The sequence below is a fragment of the Tenrec ecaudatus genome, chromosome 3, assembly GCF_050624435.1.
Source record: "Tenrec ecaudatus isolate mTenEca1 chromosome 3, mTenEca1.hap1, whole genome shotgun sequence".
NCBI classification, from domain to species: domain Eukaryota; kingdom Metazoa; phylum Chordata; class Mammalia; order Afrosoricida; family Tenrecidae; genus Tenrec; species Tenrec ecaudatus.
In genome coordinates this window covers 181,332,055-181,355,307 of record NC_134532.1, presented here as the reverse complement: position 1 = coordinate 181,355,307, position 23,253 = coordinate 181,332,055, and the positions used below count along the sequence as shown (strand labels likewise).

Sequence of the window (23,253 nt, the reverse complement as noted above, 5' to 3'; positions counted from 1 at the left end):
AGGTCCCTGGGTGGTACAAACCATTTGTGACTGAGCACCATCGGAAAGGTTGGTGGTCAGTCCTACCCCCTGGTATCACGGAAGAAAGGCCTGGCAATCTGATTCCATGAAAAATACATGTATCCAGCCAGCACAACCATCTGGAACACTTGTAGTCTGTGACACCGGAGGGTTGACATGAATCAGACTCTACTAGACAGTGACAGGTTTGATTTGATCTACAGAGAAACTTGTGTGAAAGCTGGAACTGATGGGCTGATGGGACTACCTTGTTTTTCCAGGTCTTAAAGGTTTTCTGCCTTTGGCAGGTTAAAGGCTTGCCACTTACACACACACACACACACACACACACACGCACGCACGCACGCACACCTTTTTTTCAGTACCAAAACCCAGTAACCGCTTTTCTATTAATCTCTATTAATAGGAAATATTGCAGTTTTGCTTCTCTGATAGAAGGTGCATATTTTATACAACGTCCAGCTTTCACTAATTTCCTGTATAGAAAGTACGATGCATATAGTACAGTGTAGTATACTATGCTGTGTACTGCAAGAAGCGCATGCCAGGCATGCTATGAGTTCAATAGAATAAAAGGAACAGGACTGGAAACTTAAGTCCGCATCCTGTCCTGGTGGAGGAGTGGGTTACACGTTGCAGTGCGCCCCAAGGTTAGCAGTTCAAAAGCGGCCACTGGCGGGGAGAAAGGTGCGGCCCCAGCCTGTAATGACCCACTTCTTTGGAAAAGCCACAGGGTCTCTGTGAGTCAGACATGACTCCACAGCACTGGGCTTTGATCCTTCGGGTCTAATCTTTTCTTGGATTCACCTCGGTCTTCCTTCGCAGCTGATTCTCAGACAGACTTTTGGCCTGTTTTGTAGTGACACCCTATCAAACACTGAGACCACATGCAGAGTTTCAGTCCACCTCCCCCCCCTGCTCCTCCTGCTCCTGGGTTTTAATCTCTGTGAGCGGGCAGCAGTTGGGTGGCCGTGCACTGGGGAGAACGAAGGGCAGCAGTTGGGTGGCCGTGCACTGGGGAGAACGAAGGGCAGCAGTTGGGTGGCCGTGCACTGGGGAGAACAAAGGGCAGCAGCACTCACCCGTGGATTTTCAGGATGGGCGACGAAGGAGGGCCAACAAAGGCTGTCACTAATCTGTCAACTCATCGTACCTGAAGGAGTCCTGGAGGGACAGTGGGCTACACATGGGACTGCTAACTAAAAGTTCACTGGTTCAAACCCCCCACCTACTTTGTGGGAGAAACTTGAGGCAGTCTGCTTCTCAGCCCATTTTCCAGTGAGTGGGGATCGACGCAACAGCAGTGGATAGGTTGGTTATTATAGAAACGCCGAATGATTGATAGTGCATATCGAGGCCAAACAGAATCATGATGTTTTTCTTCAAATGTATGCTATCTGTCTTTATTATTTCAACATATTTTAATCTGAATGGATTAGGTGGCTTTTCAACATTTCCACCAACTATGTCTTTTTTTTAAGATCCCCCTCCCCCCCCAAAAAAAACTTAGTTCATGCTTTCAGATATGCTTTTTGAAATTCTAATCACACCATTGTCTTGTAGGACAAATCTCGAAGTCTTGCTGTCCATTCAGTAAAGGCTTTACTGAATATGGATGATGATATCTTAATGGTCAATACAGGTTCATGGTACACAGTTGCCCATATGTCAATCTTAACAAATAATAACACCTCAAAAATATTTGTTTGTGGAGTAGAATCGCACAATAAGGATCCTGACCTGAAGAACCTTTTTACAAAAATGGGATGTAAAAGTACGTACTATTATTTCTTTGGTGATTCTAGTTCTATAAGTCACTCAAAATGTAAAAAATGTTTTAATGAATTTTTTTTGGTAAAGCAGAAATTCTCCATATGAACTATGGTCTAAAAAGCTTCATTAATCCATACTGTAAGGGTGAGTAAAAAAAAAATACAGCTGCTAGGTTTCCAGTTCATGGATGCATGAGCTGATCCCAAACCACACATATTTAGACATGTCTCGGGGGTCAGTGGATGGCTGGATACAAGTTCTCTCAGTAACCCCCTTGTTTTGGTCTTCTTTAAAACAGTGGCTTCCAAGGGGGGGGGGTGTCTATTAGGCCAGTGAAATTCAAGACAGAAGGGGTCAGCTGAGAAGGTTATGGACTATTTTTCAGTATTCCACTCGGTAATCCTGATAGATTTTCTCAAAGGACACGGGACGACCATGAGGGCTCATTGGGAGAAGCTTGTAGTAAGAGAACTGAAGACTGCACTGGTGAAAAAGGATCCGGAGAGCTATACGGAGGGACTTTCCCATAACAACCAAGCCCATGGTCCTCCTTCGAGATTAGCAAGGGCTGCCCTGCAAGAATAGCGGTAGGAAACCCTACCCCAGCCACTGTACACCCCTCATCTTGCCCCTTCAGACGTTCCCCCCGCCCCATACATCAAACTCAAAGGACATTAAAAGGAACACAATATGATTTCCTTGAGGATGCTGTTTTGATGTAGTGTCAACAGAGTATAGACTTCTTCAGTGAAAAGTCAGACAGATGGTACATCACTTTCAGACATGTGTCAACCTAAGTATGCACCAGCAGTACAGTTAGCATGCAGTACTTACATAGAAATGGATAGATGAGATGGAAGATATATTGAGAAACAATAGCCTCGGATTTCAATATTTTTGCTTAATGAAATTGTCTATGATTTTGCAGCACTTTTTAACATACATATAGCTGTCCTTTTGCTTATTGTTGTTAAAAACTGCAGGTTAATGAATATATTGGTACTTGAGGTTTAAGCAATAAGTTGGTAAATATGTGATATAAACTATCACTTAACAAGTAAAGACAGTCCAGAGTGCTTTAGGGACAAATAATATCTATGACTACAGGTTAAGTTATTTTGCCTTTTATTTTTATATTTCCATTGGTTCATGCAATATGGAAACCACCATACATTATTCGTAGGTTCACTAAGGCTGAGAAACTGAGCGAAACTTGTGAAAAATTCTCAGGGTTAGGGCAACAAAAAGTGGAATTCAGGGCTTGACAAGAAATAGTTCCATTACCACTCAGTAGTTCACTTTTGGACATAGGCTCTATCGAATTAATATATCCTACATAGGGAGTGGTAAGTATACCAGTGAACTGAAGCCCAGATTTCAGTCATCCGAATTCCTAATGAGGTGTATTTCTGGAAGAAGACACATCATCTTAGGTCTCAAATTGTCTGGTTAAAAATGATGAGGCAAGCAAGAAGAGAAGACACGACTGAAAATCAAGAGAAAAGTACTGCAGTGAAAGCAAATCTGTAGGTGAGCCTTGTGACGGGGAAGAAGCTGAGACGGACCCTGGAGGGAGCAGGGACGGAGCGAGCATACCAAGTTCGGGAGCTGGGGGTGGTGCGCAGGGCGGGGGGGGGGGGGGGTAGACACCGCCCAGACAGCTGGTGAAACAGGCCGAGAGTCCCAGGAACCTGAGCTCTGGAGGGAAAGATAAAGAAGAGAAGCAGGTTGAATAGAGACTGGGAGAGGAAGCCGAGTGAAAGCGGTGAGAGAGGAGACAGAGGGACATGTGTTGCAATGTCACCATCTTGGATTTTAACAAGCCGCTTTCGATCCCCACAACAACCGGACACAAGGGGAGCTGACCACAGAAAGGAGCGACACCAACACCATAACTCCTGTGGCTGTGTCAGCTGGGCCCTTGATTGTTGATGGACCAGCACCAGCTCAGCCCGCGCTCGACTGTGCTGCACGATCAGGGAGCTGGTCGTTATCACCCCTTCAGGAGACAGGTGGGGCGCACCTAAGAACCTGTCAACCCAACAGTCGTGAGTCCAAATAAAGCAATGCCTCTGAGGCAAAAACAGAACAACCGGCGCAACGAAAAGACTTAAGTTCATACAGAACAAGAACAATGGCTCAAACAAGTGACCAGAACACAGCCAGAAACCCTTTCCGAAGAACTGCTTTGGTGAGCAATAATTGAGAAGGTCTTCTGAAAAATGTTATATACATCAACTCTAGAACTTATGGAGTAACCACTACACCGTCCTTTACTCTCAAACTCACTACCATCCAGGTGATGCTGACTTGCAGCCATCCTGCAGGGCAGGGTAGACCTTCCCCTGTGAGTTTCTGAGACAGTAACTCTTTACGGGAATAGAAAATCCTATCTTCCTCCCCAGGAGTGGCTAGTGGTTTCAAACTGATGACCTTGCAGATCACAGGCCAACTCAAAACCACTCTGCCACCAGGGCTGTAAAACTCTGAAAGGAAAAAATTACAAGGTAAGAATTATCCCTGAAAGTGGCTGCATAAGCAAATGTGGTGAAGAAAGCTGATAGTGCCCGGCTATCAAAAGATATAGCGCCTGGGTGTCTTAAAGGCTTGAAGATAAACAAGCAGCTATCTAGCTGAGAAACAGCAAAGTCCACAGGGAAGAAACACACCAGCCTGGGTGATGATGTATCAGGCATGGGATCAGGTATCAGGCATCAAAGACCCAGAACAAAAAATCATATCAATGTGAATGAGGAGAGTGGAGTGGAGTGGAGGTCCAAAGCCCATCTGTAGACAGTTGGACCTCCCCTTTCATAAGGGTCACAAGGAAAAAAAAAAAGAAGGGTCACAAAGAAGTGATGAGCCAGTCAGGGTGCAGTATAGCATTGATGAAACATACAACTTTCCTCTAGTTCTTTAATGCTTCCTCCCCCAACTATCATGACTCCAATTCTACCTTACAAATCTGGCTAGACCAGAGCATGTACACTGGTACAGATAAGAGCTCACAACACATGAATCCAGGACAGAAAAACCCCTCAGAATCAATAATGAGAATAAAGATAGCAAGAGGGTAAGGGGAAGGTGGGGGGTGAGAGGGGGCAGCAATCACAATGATCTACATATGACCCTTTCCTAGAGGGATGGACAACAGAAAAGCAGGTGAAGGGAGACAGCAGTTGGTGTAAGACCTGGGGGAAAATTAATAAATTATCAAGGGTTCATGAGAGAGGGAAGGTAGGGGAGGGGAAATGAGCTGATATCAAGGGCTCAAGTAGAAAAAATGTTTTGAAAATGATGTTGGTAACATATGTACAAATGTGCTTGACATGATATATGTATGTATGGATTGTGATGATCTGTTAGAGCCCCCAATACAATGATTTAAAAAAAAGAATTGTCCCTCGAATATGATGTCAACATGATGATATTTCCTGGTAAACAGAAGTTGAAGGAATTTGTAAAAGCCAGGCCAGCTTTACAAGGAATGCTGAAGTCAATTCCGTTCTCAACCACCATGTTTTTATTCTAACCTTGCCTTTTTTATATAAAACATTACACAGAAATTTCAAAGTAAACCATTTCAGAGTTAAATAATATAATTTAAATAAGAAACACAACATTAAAAAAGTTTTTAACAACTACAGTATGGCCCATACCTTGAGGTTGATGAGGATCTGGATCTGTGGACACGGATGTGGAGAGGAGGGATGGAGAGAGTCATTGTTTGGAAGGGGAATCCCTTCCATAAAATCAACTGGGAGCTGCTTTTCAGAAGGTTTTATTCCCCTTTCTTTGTCTTTTTTTCACTAGGACCTGGCTGGCTTTCTCTTAAAAAAAAAAAAATTCTGTCTAATGTGGTCAGCTGTTGGCGTTTCCTTAACTGTTTTTTAAAAGGGTTTACCAAATTATCATCAACAATATCGATAACACGGTTAACAAGTTTCTTATGATTCTTTTCAAAATGTTCTTTCTTAGGACCCATGTTTTTTTATCTAAAAACAGAACAAAAAACCTCAAAAAGTAAGACAATTATAGTAAAACGCTTGGAACACAGCTGCAAAAGGTTTAAAAAATGCTTACTAACAACGCCAGTTAACGCTGAGTGACCGAAACACAAACTGGTTTTGTTAACAAAAATCACGTGCATCCGGTCGGATTCTGATATTTTGTTCGAGCTCCCATGCAAAGTTTTCTCTACATTTTGAGTCTAAATCCGATTGTGCTAAGCACTGATGCAGTTGAGTACCGGGGTTCTACTGTACGTGGATTTCACCGGCTATTTGTGCGCGGATATTTACCGCTGCTGCAGGCCCAGGTAGATACGGTAGAGCACCGCAGGGACAGAGTTCAGGAAACTAATTCAACAAAAGCAAAGGTGTTGAAGGGATGAGTCGCTGTGCTGGGGGCTCAGCACCACGGTTCCCAGGGACACCAATTTTCATTGGCATAATGACCCAGAAGGTCAGTGATCTACATACACCCTGCTTGTACGAGCAAGGACACGGGTCTTCAGACTTGAGGAAGAGCCATCTGAGATGCAGCTGTTGTCCTCACCTTGTTCAGAGGACATAATGTGATGGGAAACAGATGGAAACAGTGAGTTCTCAATGGGCTGGTGGACCATGTGAGCATCTATCTTAACTGTAAGACCAGAAAAACCAAATGGTGCCCAGCTGCTCCTTTGACAGCCAGAGGATCGTTTGAGAAGGTCCAGGATGGAGTGAGAGAAAAATAAAGAATAAAACTCAAAATCCCAGACCATGTCAGGCATGTTGGTTACTGTAGGCGTCCCCAGTACCGTGGCCCTCAGGGAGCCTGCAGGTCTGGCTGATCTCCTCCCCAGGGCTCAGTTCCCAACCACGCCATCCACAGGTCTGTTGGGGGAACAATACCACCAGGGAGGTGCACCTTACCAGCTGAGGTCAAAGGGGCAGCGTTTACTGAAGTTCAAAGTTCAGAAAGGTTAGTAAAGGAAGTTGGTTAAGTGGTGTTATTGTGGAGATTGCAGTGAGTGAGCTAAACTAAAATGTGTTTGAACGCTGAATTTAAAACTGAAGCTCTAACATAAACCCATGAAGATCTCCATAAATCCACTCAATTACAATAATAATAAAATCCAGATCTTGGCGGTGTCAGATGTGATTGTTTTATGTGTCAACTTGGCTAGACTCCAAACTTACTGCCATCAAGTTAGTGCCAACCCATGGGGTCCCCTAGGACAGGGTGGCACTGTCCCGTGCGTTTCTGAGGCTGTACCTCTGTGGGAGTAGAAAGCTCTGTCTTTCTCTTGAGGAATGTCTGGGGGTTTCAAACTGCAGACGAGGAACTGCTACACCCCCAGGGACCCTGGGCTAGACTGTAGTCCTCAGTTATTTCACTAGCACTAACCTAGGCGTTTCTAAGAAGGCACTTGCAGGTGGAGATTATCCGCTATAATGTTGATGGGGCTCATTCTGAGTAAAACAGCTTTTTTAGGGAAGAAGAAATTCTTCTCAAAGAATTTCTCAAAATGATAGGCTCAATTCCTGTCTGTTTTTCCAGTCTGCTTTTCCAATGTCAGATTTGATAGCCCCCACAGATATATGGATCATTTCCTTAATCAAAATATATTTCTGCTTCTGTTTCTCTAGCGCGAGTCCTGGTGGCGTAGAGGTTACACATTGGGCTGCAATCCACCAGGACTGCAGTTCGAGACCACCAGGTACTCCAAGGGAGAAAGATGAGGCTTTCTACTCCCATGAAGAGTTACAGTCTCAGGAATCCACAGAGGCAGTTCTACCCTGTCCTGTAGGGTTGTTATGAGCCAGCACTGACTCAATGGCAGTGAGTGTGGTTTTTCGGTTTGTTTCTAGAGAACCTGAGTAATACTTATAGGAACTTTAAAATAGCTGTGATCGATCTGTTCCAATGATGATCATATTTGCATGCAAATAACACTTGGCTTCTATATTGTTTACTAATCCCTCCCATCCCCATAGCACCACTATGTAACTGGAAAACATATGTTCTGAAAAATAATTAGCATAGCGCATTTACAAAACTACCTCCCAGGGGAGGAAACAGTTGGTAAATAACCAATTCATGCTATTTATGTAAAAATACAGTTAATGCCAAGTGTTATTAGAATTTCATCAGAGAACTGGAAACTAATGAAAAAGAGCCAACATAAAATTCTGAGACTGAAAAATAAAAGGTGAAATAAAGAAATAAAAATGATTAGGTTTAAAACAATAGTGCAAACACAGCTAACAAAAGCATGGACAAATTGATTAACCAGAAAAAATATCCAGATTGAAGCATAAGGAGAGGGATATAGAAGAGATGACAAGACACACATAAGATCCAGCGATCTTATAGATATGTCTGATTGGAGTCCCAGGAAGAGAGGAGAAAAGGATTTGGGAATGAATCAATAGTTCATGAATTTCAGGCTGGGGATTTTCCAAATTGGACGAGAGCTATGAAGCTATAAATTCAGGAAGTCCTATAAACTCTAAACTCTCAAACTTAATTAGGCACACCAGAGCATAACTTCTGAGTGCCACAGACAAAGAGAAATATTCAAAGCAGAAAGAGCAAAAACATACTACCTTCAAACAAATAAAAATAAGATTGAAAACCATTCAACAGAAACCACCGAAGCCAGAAGACTATTAAAGCATACCTGCATAGTGCTGAAAGAAAGTGCTAGCTGTCTATAACCAGCAAAAACAAACTTTAAGATAAAACTATGCTCAAGCAGAATCTTAAGAGTGTCCTATTAGCAGACCCAGAAAAAGGAAATACTCAGGATTATTGTTTGTGTAGAGGAATAATATTGTATACAGAAAGTTGAATACGTGGGAAGAAATGAATGACAGAAAGGTAAAGTATACAGGTAAATCTAAATGATTATAATCTATTGTCTTTAAAAAATCATTTTATTGGGGGCTCATACAACTCTTATCACAATGCAAACATACATCAATTGAGTAAAGCACATTTGTACATTTGTTGCCCTCATCATTCTCAAAACATTTGCTCTCCATTTAAGCTCCTGAAATCCATTGTCTTGTAGGGTGGTAAACTAATGCCTTCTGAGGTTAAAAATATGCAGATGTGTAATCAAACAAATCACCATAGTGGTACACCATTTTAGAGAGAAGACATCGATGTAATTAATGTACTTTATGGTCTTGGCTTCACATCTTGTCTCTCAGTTTGCTGTATCCTGGTGACTTGTGTGTTGCTGGAGTGTTGGAGGCTATGTCACAATTTATTTCAAATACCATCAGGGTCGCCCACAGTGAACGACTTTCAACAGAGCTTCCAGGCTAAGAACAGACTGTGCAGAAGGAATAGCTGTCCACTTCTGAGGAATTAGCCATGGAAAATCTTACGCACAGCATCGAAACGTTGTCAGACACTGAAAACCTCACGAATAGAAGCAGAACATTGCCAGGATGAATCCCTCAGGTCAGAAGGCTGAGGAAGAGCTGCCTTCACAACATGCAGTTGACCATGATGGTGTGTGTGGAGTCAGGCCTGTGGGAGTAAAGCCTTCAGTACCTTCATCTGTTGACCAGACATAACTCAAAATGAGAAGAAACAGCTGCAGACATTAAGGAATAATTGGAACTTGGAATATATGATGTATAAATCTAGGAAAATTGGAAGTTCTCAAAAATGAAATTGAGCGCATAGAGATTGACGTTCTAGGTGATTGGGAGCTGAAATAGACTGGCATTGGCCATTTTGAATCGGGAAATCATATGGCTTACTCTGCTGGGAATGACAAATTCAAGAGTAATCATGTCACATTCATTGTCAAAAAGGACATTTCAAGATGTGTCATGAAGTACAATGGTGCCTTGCTTGAACAATATGTGTCTGCATACAAGGAAATCCAGTCAGCACAATTAATTATTCAATGTATGCACCAACCACGAAAGCTAGTGATGCAGAAATTGAAGAATTCTATAGCCTGAAATTGACCAACTATGTAATCAAGATGCATTGATAATTACTGGCAATCGGAATGCAAAAGTTGGAAACAGAAAAGAGAAAAGTAGTTGGTCAATATGAGTAGTTGGAATCTGATGACGGATAGAGTTGGAAGGTTGAATGAAACGAAAGCCATTTCATGTTCCTGGATCACAAGATTTGATCTTGTGAAGATGGTCGTCTTCCCCAAATTGATCTACAGGCTCAGTGTGATCCCTTTAAAGATCTCAGCTGGCTTTTGGGGGCACATATGGATAAACAAAGTAATGGAAATGCAAAAGACCAAGAAGAGCTGAATGAATCATGTAGCTACTCACACCACAAATTCATCTGAGTGGAAGAATGTGACTCCCTTCAAGAAACAATATTTTTTGAGAAAAAAAATCTAATCTTTAGAACTCCAGCTGCCAATTTTTGGAAGTATAAGAGAGGAACATTTTCAACTCCATTGGCTAAGTTGGCAAACAACAAATTGGCAAAATCCAGACTGATGTAAAACAATTAACCACCTTTAATTAAGAAAATAATCATTCAAAAAAATAGAGGAGGAGATAAATTTATGGATAAAAAGAACCTTTTAAAAAAGACTATCAACTAGTTGCCATGTATGTATTTATATCCTGGTGAGATTATTGGGAAATTTGAAGTATAGTTGGATATTTGATAGTAATAAATAATTGTGTGGTCAAATTTAAAGGCTATATTTTAGAGAGTCATATGAAAATATTTGTAGATAAAAAATAATAATGGGTGGGTGGGGGTGAGTGTAGATAGAGATGAAAATCGGTTTTCCATGAATGGGTCATGTTCAAGCACCCTGACAGGTACTGGGAAACTGAATACATTATATCTATGTTGTATGTGCTGGACTTTTCCCCCCAAATTTAAAATGGGATAGAAAAAAAATCACTTGCTTAAAAAATATTCCAAAAAGTAGAGAAGAGGAGATGAGAACATTTGATCAGCCAAGTCGGAGAGGGAATTATCTCCACCCTCAGATAGGAGCCAATGAAGAGATGGAAGGATTGGTCTTTAGAAGTACAGATCGTGGAACTTGACTGACAACAGATTCCCTTCAATTACAAGGTTCCTCTGGACATAGATCTTATTTTACATCAGTTTGTGTGGGTTCAGCACTTTAGATTGTGCCTTACAAATGATATTGGGTCCCTCCTTTCTAGGGAAGATAGGCTAGACATTGATTTTAAAAATGTGAGGGAAAATATTATTTATTGTAACCTAGACACTATGAAAGGCCTAATTAACAGTCTTCCCCATGAACCTGGAGTTCATCCTGAAGAGTGGGGAATTTTATGTTTTATATAGAAGATACGACACTATCAAGATCACTTTCAGGTAAAGGAAAAAGCAGATTTCCTGACCTAACTTAGGGAGGTTACCAGACACTAGCCCTCTTTCTTGAGTACATTCAAAGAAGCTTTTTTTCGGGGGTGGGGTTGGTGTTGAGGACTTAAAATTGAACAGTGCTAAATAGGTATGTCTGTAACCTGCACACATATTTTAACTTTGTGTGTTTTTTTTCTAACAGATATCGAAATACTTCATGAGATATTTATTAACATTGAATCCAAGGACCATAGGTTACAGAAAGTTAAAGTAATCCTGCTTCTGCCTCGTTGTTCAGGACTGGGCGTTAGCAATCCAGTAGAATTTATTTTAAACGAGCATGAAGGTACTTGTTTGCTTTTGAAATAATTGAGAGTGGTTAATAATAATTTAAAATAAAATGGTTTAAGCTCATGAAAGTGGTACTGGCATCAAAGATACCTGATTCAGAAATAATAGATACCACGTAGGAAGTATTTATTATGAACAAAATACCTTAGAACCATTACCCAAGGTAATCCTTAGGGAAACCTGTGGGATGTGGGCAAGGGTGGTCTCTCAGATACCGAGTTGCTGGAAGGGTGCTGTCCCACATTGGCTCTGACTCACAGCAGCCCTCGCCGGGTCCGGTGCCCCCCTCACACGTGTTCTTGTGGCGGAGTCCATTGTTGGAGCCGCTGTGTCAGTCCATCTCATTGGAGGCCTTCCTCTTTGTTTGCTGCCCCTCTGCCTCTAGTCCTGCTGGCGTAGGGGTTAGGACTGGGGGCATGCTCTGCAAGGTTGCCAGTTCTGAATCACCAGCTACCCTGAGGGAGAAAGATGGGGCTTTCTACTCTCGTACACAGTGACTGTATCAGAAACTCACAGTGGCAAGTCTACTACCCTTTTTTACAAGGTCACCTTGAGTAGGCATGAACTTGATGGCAGTGAGGGATTTTTTGTTTATTTTTTCTTACTTCACCAAGCATGATGTGCTTCTTAAGGGAATGGCCTCTCCTGATAACATGTCAAAGTACATGACATGAAGTCTTGCCATTCTTGCCTCTAAGGAGTATTCTGGCTGTATTACTTCCAAGATAGATTTGTTTGTTCTTTGGATGGTGTATAGTACTTTTCTTCTTCTCCAGCACCGTAACGCAAACGCATTGTTTCTTCTTCAGTCATCTTTATTATGTCCAACAAGTCACATGCATGGAAGGCAATGGAAAAGACAAGGGTTTGGGTCACAGGCCTGTTTTAGTCCTCCAAGTACCATCTTGGCTGCCATTGTGCGGCAGACGGACGTACCTAACACAATATGTCTCTGAATCTCCCGACTGCTGCTTCCATGAACACTGATTGTGGGTCCTTGGCAACTTCCACCTTTTCTGCATTTCTCGTGATGTTACTTACTGATGTAGGTGTGAGGATTTCGGACTTCGTTACATGGACTGGTAAGCCACACTGAAGGCTGTAATCCTGGATCTTCATCAGCAAGTGCTTCCAGTCCTGCTTGCTTTCTTTCAGCAAGCCAGCTTGTGTCAGCTGCACATTTCAGGTTGTTAATAAGCCTTCCTCCAATCCCAATGCCACGTTCTTCGTCATCTAACCCAGCTTCTCTCTGATGATTGGCTCCGCGTACAGATTGAAGACGTGTGGTGAGAGGATACAACCCTGACTCACACCTTTTCTGACTTTAAACCAGGCAGTATGCCCTGGGTCGGTTTGCACGACAGCTTCTTGATCTTTGTACACATTCTGCAGGGGTACAAGCAGGTGTGTGGAATTCTTCTTGCTCATGTGCTATCTCCTGAAACGGTGGCATGCCAGCTAGTTCTCTTTAGTATAGTAACTGTGCATTGTCTCCATCTTCTTTTCATGCCTCTTGAATGGTTCAGTATTTTGTCCACAGACTCTTTCATTATGGCAACTTGAGGCTTGAATTTTTTTCTTTTTTCCAGACCATTTTATTAGGAGCTAATCCAGACACCATACCATTCCACAGTTCAGTCACATCAAAAAGTCTTGTATAATAGCTACCAAGATCAGTTTCAAAATATCTTCTTCCTTCTTGAACTCCTTAATATCAGCTCCCCCTTATGTCCCACCTTCCCTGCTGTACCCCCAAGAAACCCTCATTCTAGTTGTCTCTCCAGAGTCACCGCGCCTGGGTTTCATGTACCAACAAACATAGAAAAACAAAAAGTCAAGAAGGCCACCAACAATGACAAAATACAACAGAGATAAACGCTAGTAATTAAAAAAACTATAGAAAATATAAATAAACAAAAAGCCCATCTCTAGCCCAAAGTGTATCAGAAGAGAGACAAAGTGACAAGCTTTTAAATGTTCAAGTCAGATTTGTCATTTCAATCTACTAGTGTTGTCTCTTTGACACTCTGATTCCCAGGTTATTCCCATCCCACAATAAGGTTGGAATAAACTCACCGGGGTGATTAGTCTATACCCTGTGAAGATCCTGCAAAGATATTTTGGGCTTCCATTGTCACCCATAGGCTTCTGCAAACCAGAACCTCACAGTTTAAGCTCTGATACTATCCAGCTGTCTAATTTGGGTTTATAATTTACAATCACAGATTTTGTTGTGCTTCTGGATTTTTTAATAATTGTTTTATTAGGGGTTCATACAACTCTTACCACAATCCATACATACCTCAATTGTGTAAAGCACATTTGTACATTCATTGCCCTCATCATCCTCAAAACATTTGCTTTCCACTTAAGCCCCTGGCATCAGCTCCTCATTTTTCCCCTCCCTCCCCATTCCCCCCTCCCTCATGAGCCCTTGATAATTTATAAATTATTATTTTGTCATATCTTGAACCTTCTGACATCTCCCCTCACCTACTTTTTTGTTGTCTGTCACCCAGGGAGGAGGTTATATGTCGATCCTTGTAATCGGTTCCTCCTTTCCACCCCACCCTCCCTCCACCCTGCGGGTATCCCCACTCTCACCCCTGGTCCTGAAGGGATCATCCGCCCTGGATTCCCTGTGTTTCCAGTTCCTATATGGACAAGTTTACATCCTCTGGTCTAGCCGGATTTGTAAGGTAGACAGTTGTGTATGGATTCTTTCTAAAGTTCCTTCAATTTAAGATGTACTGAGCATGTTCGTCCTTGGTTTTCTAACTCTAGGTTTTTGCACATTTAATTATTTGTCTTCGTCTTCTCGAGCTGCCCTTTGGAAATTTCTGTTCAGCTCTTTGACTTCATCTTCCTTCCACTTGCCTTAGTTACTCTACAGTTAAGAGCAAGCTTCAGAGTCTCTTCTGACGTACACTTTGGCTTTTTTTCTTTTGTCTCTTTAATGACTTTTTGCTTTCTTGATAAATGATGTTCTTGATGTCAGCTCACAGCTCCTCAGGCCTTCTGTCATTAATTTAATGCCTGAAATCTGTTCCTGAGATGTTATCGAAATGCAGGTGGGAGGGTTCAAGGACATATTTTGGCTCCCGTGGGCTCGTTTTAGTTTTCTTCAGCTTGAACCTGAGCTTGGGTGTGAGCAGTTGATCGCCTGTTTCCCTGTTGGCTCCTGACCTGACTTTAGCTTCTTGGCCTTTTCTCTCGTGTATGCCTACAGATGGAGTCGGTGTGCTCAGTCCATGGGTATAGTGTGTGTGTTGGTGCAAAAAAAGTGTTTGCTTTGAACAAGTCATTGGTTTTGCAAAATTCTCCTGACCCGGTTTAGCTACATCTGGAGAACGTTACTATCACCAGCCAGAGCAAGGCTGAGGGCCAACAAGGGAACAGACCATCCAGTGCTCACATGCACACTCTGGCCGAAGCGGAAGGAACTCTAAAGAAGTCCATGAGAGCCGAAATACAACCTTGTGCATATCTCACCTGAGCGTAGACACCGTCTCCAGAAGAGATTTGATTCATTGAACACTAATGTCTGCAGACCTCTGGAGCTGGGGGATGACATCAAGCATAAAACAAACAAATAAAAATCCCAACTCGCTGCCTCGGGGGCAGTGCTGACTCCTACTGACCGTGTGGGTTTCTGAGCCTGGAGATGGGCGCGGGAGGTCCAGTCTTTCTTCCTTGGAGCCACAGCGCACCAGGGTCTGCGCCCCCAGGGCCCCTTCGCAAGCACACAGGAAGTGCGCGGAAAAGGTTCTGAGAAAGACACGACGAAACCAGTCAAGAAGCTGACATTTGAAAGCCCAGAAGCTACAGTGACTGGAAGAAATGATTAAATAAAAGCCGTGCAGAACATTTTACCGTCTGTTTTCATTTCTATGAATGTTGAAAAGGAAAGAGTCCTTCCTTAAAATAACTCATCTAAAGCAGCTCCCAAGTAGTGTCATCTTATTACTAATTACTCATATTCACATCACTACTGCTATATGTACATTATCATTACAAAGTAGTACTAACATAGTACATCATAACATCAATTTCTTATATCGAATGTATTTTAATGTACCATTTCAAAGTTCAGTCATATCAAAAAGTCTCGTGCAATTGCCACCAAGATCAATTGCAAGATGAATTGCTACCAAGAAATATGTTAAACGTTTTAGGAGCTTAAGAACTGATGGCTTCCTCACCCATTGGGAAGACAGGCCTTTGCTTTCCTGAACTGTTTGTTTCAAGGTGTCTGCCCCACATCCTTGTGTGTGCCTTCTTGTTTAGCTCTGACTGTAGCTCATCCGTTTCTACTTCTGAAAAGAAACACCGTCTTTTCTTTGTGTGTTTGTTGGCCTCCAGAGTGGTGACATTTCCTCTCCCGCCTACGTGACTGACTGAGCTGATGAAAAATGACGAATATTCAAATGGAACAAAATTACCTTCAGCTATTCAGTTTTTAAAAAATTTAATCCAAAGTTTTACAAAGTTCTGCATTTGGTTTTAGTAGCTCCTTTCCATAAAAACTTTCACTAGCAGACAAAGTGTTTGCAGATGTAGAGAATACAATAGCAATGCGTGAAAAATACCTACTACTGATATACTTAACAATTTTAATTTGCTTTTCCAATTTAGGAACAGATTTACTTAAAGATCTCTCTCAAGGAGGACCCTCAGCAGATAAACTTCACGTCCTTGCTCAACAACAATACAAACAGCTAACCCATGCGATGAAATGTAAGTTTGTCATCATGCAGTCATGCTAAAATGCACGGCAAGGTTTAGAAACATTAACACTGAATTTATCTCATGTAATCAGGCAATACGCGTGGCACCTCAAGTGGATTTCCAGAGCCCTCAGCCCTACATCTTAAAATAATCAAGTACTGATTTTTACCGATTTTCTCTAAGTTTTAAGATGTTGCGTGTGTTTTACTATCATTTTGGACGTAGGTCAGCAAATATAACGTGATGGATAATGAAGCAGACATACCCGAGAAGTGGGGATGGGAGTAATTATGCATCGCATGGTTGTGTAGTTTATTTTCTTGTTCCTCTCTCTGGCTTCTCTCTTGATGGCATTTGTCTGGTGCCACTGTGCCTGCCCCCAAACAACTCTTCCGTCAAGTGTTTCCGTCAAGTGTTTGCTTCCCTTGGTGCTGCATAGAGAGGAAGGCCCACTGCCGCCAAGTCAATTCTGATTCATAGTAACCTTAAATAGGGTTTCTCAGACTGGACCTCGTAGCGGGGGCAGCCTGCCTTGTCTTTCTCCTACTGAGCGGCTGATGGATTTGAACCACCAGCACAATGTTAATCAGTGGCGTGAGTCCCAACTTTTGATGGAAAGGATCAAAGATGCTCTTAAAATGAAACACGAATGATACCTGCTCAGTCTTCCTATTTGTTGCGAAGCTAATTTGTAATCTTCAAGCTTCCTTTGATCACTTACTGTAGGCACCTTGCTATTTACTGTCTACGTGTGATTTCATTTATTTCTCCCTAAATCTTTTCACCTTCATGCCTCCTTTAAGCAGAATAGCAGGCAGGCTCCGGGTTCCCAAACCCATCTCTGTTCACCCTTCTCCAGCAGAGTCCTAACCGCTGAGTGCATCTCACCAGAGCCCTGGCTCACTCAGGTCCTTGCTCAACCCTGGCACTCTGGTCCCCCACCTTGCTCTTCAGTCCCCTCCTTGGTCCCCATCGCCCACTGGTGCTCTCAGCACCAAAACAGATGCCCTGTGGTTTAACCTCTTCTTTGAACATTCCTCTCTTCCCTTGCCTCGCAAACTTAACGTTTTCCGGAGCGTAGTGCTCTAAAGATGGGGTGGGCTTCATCCTTTCCCCTCCCTGTGCCCCAATGTGGTGAAACCTATGGAAAACTTTCACCACAGATGAGTTAGCACAAGCAAGCTGGTGCTTACCTTGCTTCCGGGGTAACCCCTGCCCTCAGCCTTCCTTCTAGCATTCCAGTTCCCCAAATCCACTGATCTTACCGCCTTTTCACAGTCCCACCCCCACCCCCATGGCCTCACCTCCCTTCCTACCTGTGTCCTGGATCATTTCCTTCAGTATGGGGATAAACCCAACATGCCATTTCCCATCTTTTTAAAAAAAAATTTAATTAAGTAATTTTACTGGGTCCTCTTACATCTCTTATCACAATCCATACATTCATCCATTGGGTCAAGCACATTTACACTTATGGTTCCATCATCATTTTCAAAGCATTTTCTTCCCACTTGAGCCCTTGGTCTCGGCTCCTCATTTCCCCCTCCCTCCCCCACTCTCTCCCATCTTAAAGAAACAAACCAAACGTTGAAAATTCACCTCTTGATTCTATGTTTTCTTCCATTTTCTTTTTCCACGGTTTTCTTTTACAGTGTCTGCTTTCCTCGGCTCTGGTCTAATCCCTCTGTAGATCTTGCAGCCTCAGAAACTCAAAGGGCGGTACGACTGTGTCCTATCGCTTACTAAGAGTCGGAATCGACTTAATGGAAGTGAATTCTGTTGTTGTGGTTTGTTTCTTTAATTTCAAAGTTTATATTTGCAGTCCAAGTCTCCCCCTTGAACTCTAGACTAGTCTATCTAGTCTTCTTGACATAGCCCTGTGGGGACTCATACGCATCTCCAAATCGTTTTTGTTGTTCCTCGGTACCTTGAGTCGCTTCCAACCCATAGTGCTTTTGTGTACAGCACAATGAAACCCTGCTGGATCCTTGCGGTCCTCACACACATTGCTTGAGTGAGCCCATTGATGCAGCTGTTGTGTGCATCCATCTCTCGGGGAACTTCCTCTTTTTATGGACCAGGCACGACGCTCTTCTCCTGAGACGTTCTTCCCGATGACATGTCCAAAAGCAGTGAGACCGCGCACCCCGGGCCTTGCTTCTACGGAGCGTCTGGCTGTACTTATTCTGAAACAAACTTGTTCACTCTTCTGGCAGTCCGTGGTATATTTAATATTCTTTGCCAGCACCATAATTCAAAGGCACCAGCTCTTCTGTGGTCTTCCTTTGTCACCGTCCAGCTTCACATGACTGTGACACAAATGAAAACCCGATGGCTGGGTCAGGTCCCAAGGCACCGTAGGGTTCAAAGTGCTTTTGTACACTTGAAAGAGGTCTTCTGCGATCGAGTTGCCCAAAGCAATCCAACCCTCGATTTCGCGGCTGCAGCTGCCCTGAATGCTGATGTTGGATCTTTAACTACAGTGAAACCCTTGACAACTTCGGTCTTGTTTATTGTTATGTCTCCTACTGGCCCAGTTGTTAGGGTTCTTGTTTTCTTTTATGTTGCCGTGGAATTTATACCGAAGGCTATCGTTTTTGACTTTCTTCCAGAAGCGCGTTAAGGTTGGGCCATCTGCATAGCCCAGGTTGCTAATGAGTCTTCCTCTAACCCAGATGCCACATCCTTCCAATCCGGATGTCCAGCATCTTAGATAACCTGCTCAGGAGCACGACTTGAATAACTATGGTGAAAGGAAACACTCTTGACGTAAACCTTTCCTAATTTTAACCATGCAGGATCGATCCCCTATCACTGCATGAGCACGAGGACGTGCGGGATCCCCACTCTTTATAATGTTATCTATAGTTTGTGGTGATCACAAAGTGGAATCATAATTTGTAATTAATAAAATATAGTATTATTATGGTATTTCTGATATTCTCTGCTTTTGGACTATGATTTATGTGATATCATAAATAATATCCCTTGTTCCAAATCCTCTTCTGAATCCTGTTTGGATTTCTGTCAGTTCCCTTTTTATGTACTGCTGCAACTGCTTTAAACCCATCTTTGCAAAATTTTACTTATGAATGATATTACTTGATAATTCGGCATTCTGTTTGGTCACCTTGTTTTGGAATGGGGACCAATATGGATCGCTTCCAATTGGTTGATCAGGTAGCTGTTTTCCAAATTCCTTGGCATAGATGAGTGTCTGTGTCCAACATTGCATCAGTTTGTTGAAACATTGCAATTAGTATTCCATCCATCCTTGTAGCTCGGACTTTTTCTTTCAGTCCTATTGGTTCTTGATCACACATGGGGGCACCCCCAATAACCGGAATTGCACTGGGAGGAGCAGAGCTTTCAGAGGACACATTTTTCCTACCAGGCGAGTATCAAGCGACTCGTTCTGAGTTAGTGCAGTGGTGTCACCTGGGAAGGTTCTCGCTGGTCACTGTGAATTTTTTCATAAAGTCAGTTTCGCTTGAACCTTGTTTTTTGTGATGACCAATTGATGAGAACAGCATGCGGTTGTGGAATTTTGTTTCCTGCTCAGGAAAAGTGCCGCAGAACTGCTGTGGTGTTGAACACCGCTTACAAGGACAGTGCTATGGGAACAACTCAAGTGTATGAGTGGTTTTCTCATTTCAAAAAAGGTAAAATGTTGATTGCTGACAAGCCTTGTTCTGTACATCCCTCAAATTCCTGAAAGTGGATGAAAATGTCAACTTGTAGTGCATTTGGAATTTGTTCCACCAGGTCAGACTGTTAATCAAGGTTTCTATTTAGAGGTTCTGAAAAGACTGTGTAACTGTGTGCCGAAAAAGGCCTGATTTGTGGCAGACAGGGGACTGCTTTGCTACCCTAACAATGCACCTGGCCACGCAGCCTCATAGTTTTCCAGTTTTGGGCAAAAACAGCATGCCTCTTTGTCCCAGCGCCTGACTCACCTGAACCTCACTCCATGCAACTTCATTTTGCTTCTTCAAATGAAGAGGGGCATGGAAGGACAGCAATGTGACAACGTAGAAGAGGTGAAGAAAAGAATATGGAAGGTGCTGTCAACCATCCAAACAGATGAGCTTGAAGGATGTTTCCAAGAATAGAATCGCAGATTTTATAAATGTATTAAGTGTAATGGAGAGTACTTTGAAGGTGATAAGGCTTTTTTGTAAATAAAAAAAATTAAATACATAGATTTTTGGGGAAAAATTCCAGCTTTTTTTGGGGGGGGCTATCCCCTCATATGCCACCTCTTGAAATGGCTGAATGTTGATCAGTTGTAAGTTGTACCATGACCATATATTCCTTTGTCTTCTTCTGAAGTTTCTTGTGTTCTTCAATATATTGCCCATAAAAACCAAACTCACTGCCATCTAGTCAATGCTGACTCATAGGGACCTGGAGGACAGGACAGAACTGGCCCTGTGAATTTCAGAGACTAATCATTTGCAGGAGTTGAAAGCCCTGACTTTCTCCCCCGGAGCAGCTGGTGGTTCTGAACTCTCAACCTTGAGGACCACAGTCCAAGGCATAATCAGTACACCACCAGGGCTCCTTATTTTGTCCATAGAATCCTTCAGTATTTCAACTTGAGCCTTAAGTTTTTCCTTCAGCTTGGGAACTGCTGAGCGTGTTCGGTCCTTTTAAATCCAAGTGTTTACTTCATTGTACTTTGCCTTCTCTAGTGCCCTTTGAAATCTTCTCTTTAGTTTTTAGCTTCAGTAAAACTTCTTTAGCTTTAGCTACTCTATGTTCGGGAGAAAGTTTCAGAGTCTCTTGTACCCATTTTGATCTTTTCTTTATTTGCTATTTTTGTAATGACTCTTTGGTGTGTGATGTCCTTGATGTCATCTAACCAAGTCCCCTGCTCTTGGGTCGTTGGGACTCAGTACATCAGATCTATTTTTCAGATGGCCTCTAAATTCAGGTGTGAGATAATCAAGGTCATACTATGCCTTTTATGAACTTGCTGCAATGTTTTTCCAGTATTAACTTGAACTTGTATATGAGCAGCTGGACGTCTGTTCCACAGTGACTCCCTGGCCTTATTCTGGCCTTACTGAGCGTCTCCATGGTCTCTTTCCACAGCCATAGTTGACCTTATTCCTGTGTAGTCCATCTGCAAGGTCCATGTATACTGTAGTCTTATTAACCTAATTAAAATGAAGATGTCTTCTGGAACACTGTGCCTTATCCCTGCTCTATGCTGTTTCTCCAAGCACTAATTACTTTCTAACAACACCTTATAATTTCTTTATTCTTTTATGTTGTATTGTCTTTTCTCTTTTTCTAAAAAATGAGCTCTACAAGAGCCGAGGTTTTTCCTATTTTGTTTATTAGTGGATCCTAAATGCCTAGAACAGTGCCTGGCCTATAGTAGGCACTTTTTACTAGGTTTGCACAACACTAAGTGGCAGAATTGGGACTCGGTCTACTCGGCAGTAGCACTCCTGCCTTCTCTGGAGGAGATCTGGGGTCACTTCCTGGTCATTGGCCCTCACCTATAGCCATTGCCCCTCTGTCAGTGGAGGCTTGTGGGTTGCTTTGATGCTGAGCAGGGTTCTGCAGAGATTTCAGCCCAAGACAGACTAGGAAGAAAGGCCTGGCAATCTACTTCTAAAAATCAGCCACTGACAATCCTGCATATCACAATGGTTCAATCTGCAACAGAGCTTGGGGTTGACGCAGGACTGGGCAGTGGCCCGCTCCGCTGTGCAAGGGGTTGTCATGAGTTGTAGGCCAACTCGAAGGCAGCTCACAGCCACAATGAGAACACTTAACAAGTTACATGAGACTGCTCTGCTCAGGAGGCCTGGATGAAGGGATCAAGTGCACAGTACTAATCTGCAGAGGCCTCATAACGTCCCATGATGCTTTTAGGTGCTGCACACTTTCCCATTCTATTTGTTGCTGTTTGTCAGCAGACTGATTAGACTGGTTCTTTTTTTGATTCACATGTAACCCAGTGAGCTGTCTTTGGCCATAGAGTACATTACTAGCTACCTCTGTTTCTAAAAGGGAGCCGTGCAAGCATCTCTGGAAGTCATCCCTGTCAACACTTGCCGGTGTCAAAGTCACAGAGATGCTTGGAAATAACAGCACCGGGGCATGGGGCTGTGGCGAGTTCACTGTAGCGATTCTATCCTCTTTGCATGTAGTTACTAAAGCCCAAGCGGTGGTCTACTGTACGTGCTCCGTCTACTCGGAAGAAAATGAATCTGTTGTTAAACAAGCCCTGGAATTTCAAGACCATGGGACTAAAGTACAGCCGTATAGGTAAGGAAGAATGCTTGTCAGCCACCCAAAGGTCTCATTTTCTAAGGCCCATTCTTTTTTTTGGTTTTGTTTTTACATTTTATTAGGGGCTCACACAACTCTTTTCACAATCCATACATATACATACATCAATTGTATAAAGCACATCTGTACATTCTTTGCCCTCATCATTTTCAAAGCATTTGCTCTCCACTTAAGTCCTTTGCATCAGGTCCTCTTTTTTTCCCCCTCCCTCCCCGCTCCCCCCTCCCCCATGAGCCCTTGATAATCCACAGATTGTTATTTTGTCATATCTTGCCCTATCTGGAGTCTCCCTTCCCCCCTTCTCTGCCGTCCCTCTCCCAGGAAGGAGGTCACATGTGGATCCTTGTAATCAGTTCCCCCTTTCCAACCCACTCACCCTACACTCTCCCAGCATTGGCTCTCACATCCCTGGTCCTGAAGGTATCGTCCACCCTGGATTCCCTGTGCCTCCAGCCCCCATATGCACCAGTGTACAACCTCTGCCCTATCCAGTCCTGCAAGGTAGAATTCGGATCATGGTAGTTGGGGGGAGGAAGCATCCAGGATCTGGGGGAAAGCTGTGTTCTTCATCGGTCCTACATCGCACCCTGACTGACCCATCTCCTCTCCTAAACCTCTCTATGAGGGGATCCTAAATCCTCTCTATGAGGGGATCTCCAGTGGCCGACAAGTGGGCCTTGGGTCTCCACTCTGCACTTCCCCCTTCATTCACTATGGTGTGTGTGTGTGTGTGTGTGT

The 23,253-nt window shown here is 43.0% G+C and overlaps 1 protein-coding gene across 3 annotated transcripts in view; it reads left to right on the top strand.

Annotated features, from left to right (window-relative positions):
* NSUN7 (NOP2/Sun RNA methyltransferase family member 7) overlaps positions 1–23,253 on the top strand; it is a 60,808-nt gene that overhangs the window by 25,065 nt on the left and 12,490 nt on the right. For all 3 annotated transcript variants that reach the window (XM_075544404.1, XM_075544402.1, XM_075544405.1), the window contains exons 7-10: positions 1,585–1,795; positions 11,330–11,473; positions 16,114–16,215; positions 22,374–22,491. In XM_075544404.1, the coding sequence (XP_075400519.1) occupies positions 1,585–1,795; positions 11,330–11,473; positions 16,114–16,215; positions 22,374–22,491 (575 nt within the window). The remainder of the gene's footprint in view (positions 1–1,584; positions 1,796–11,329; positions 11,474–16,113; positions 16,216–22,373; positions 22,492–23,253) is intronic.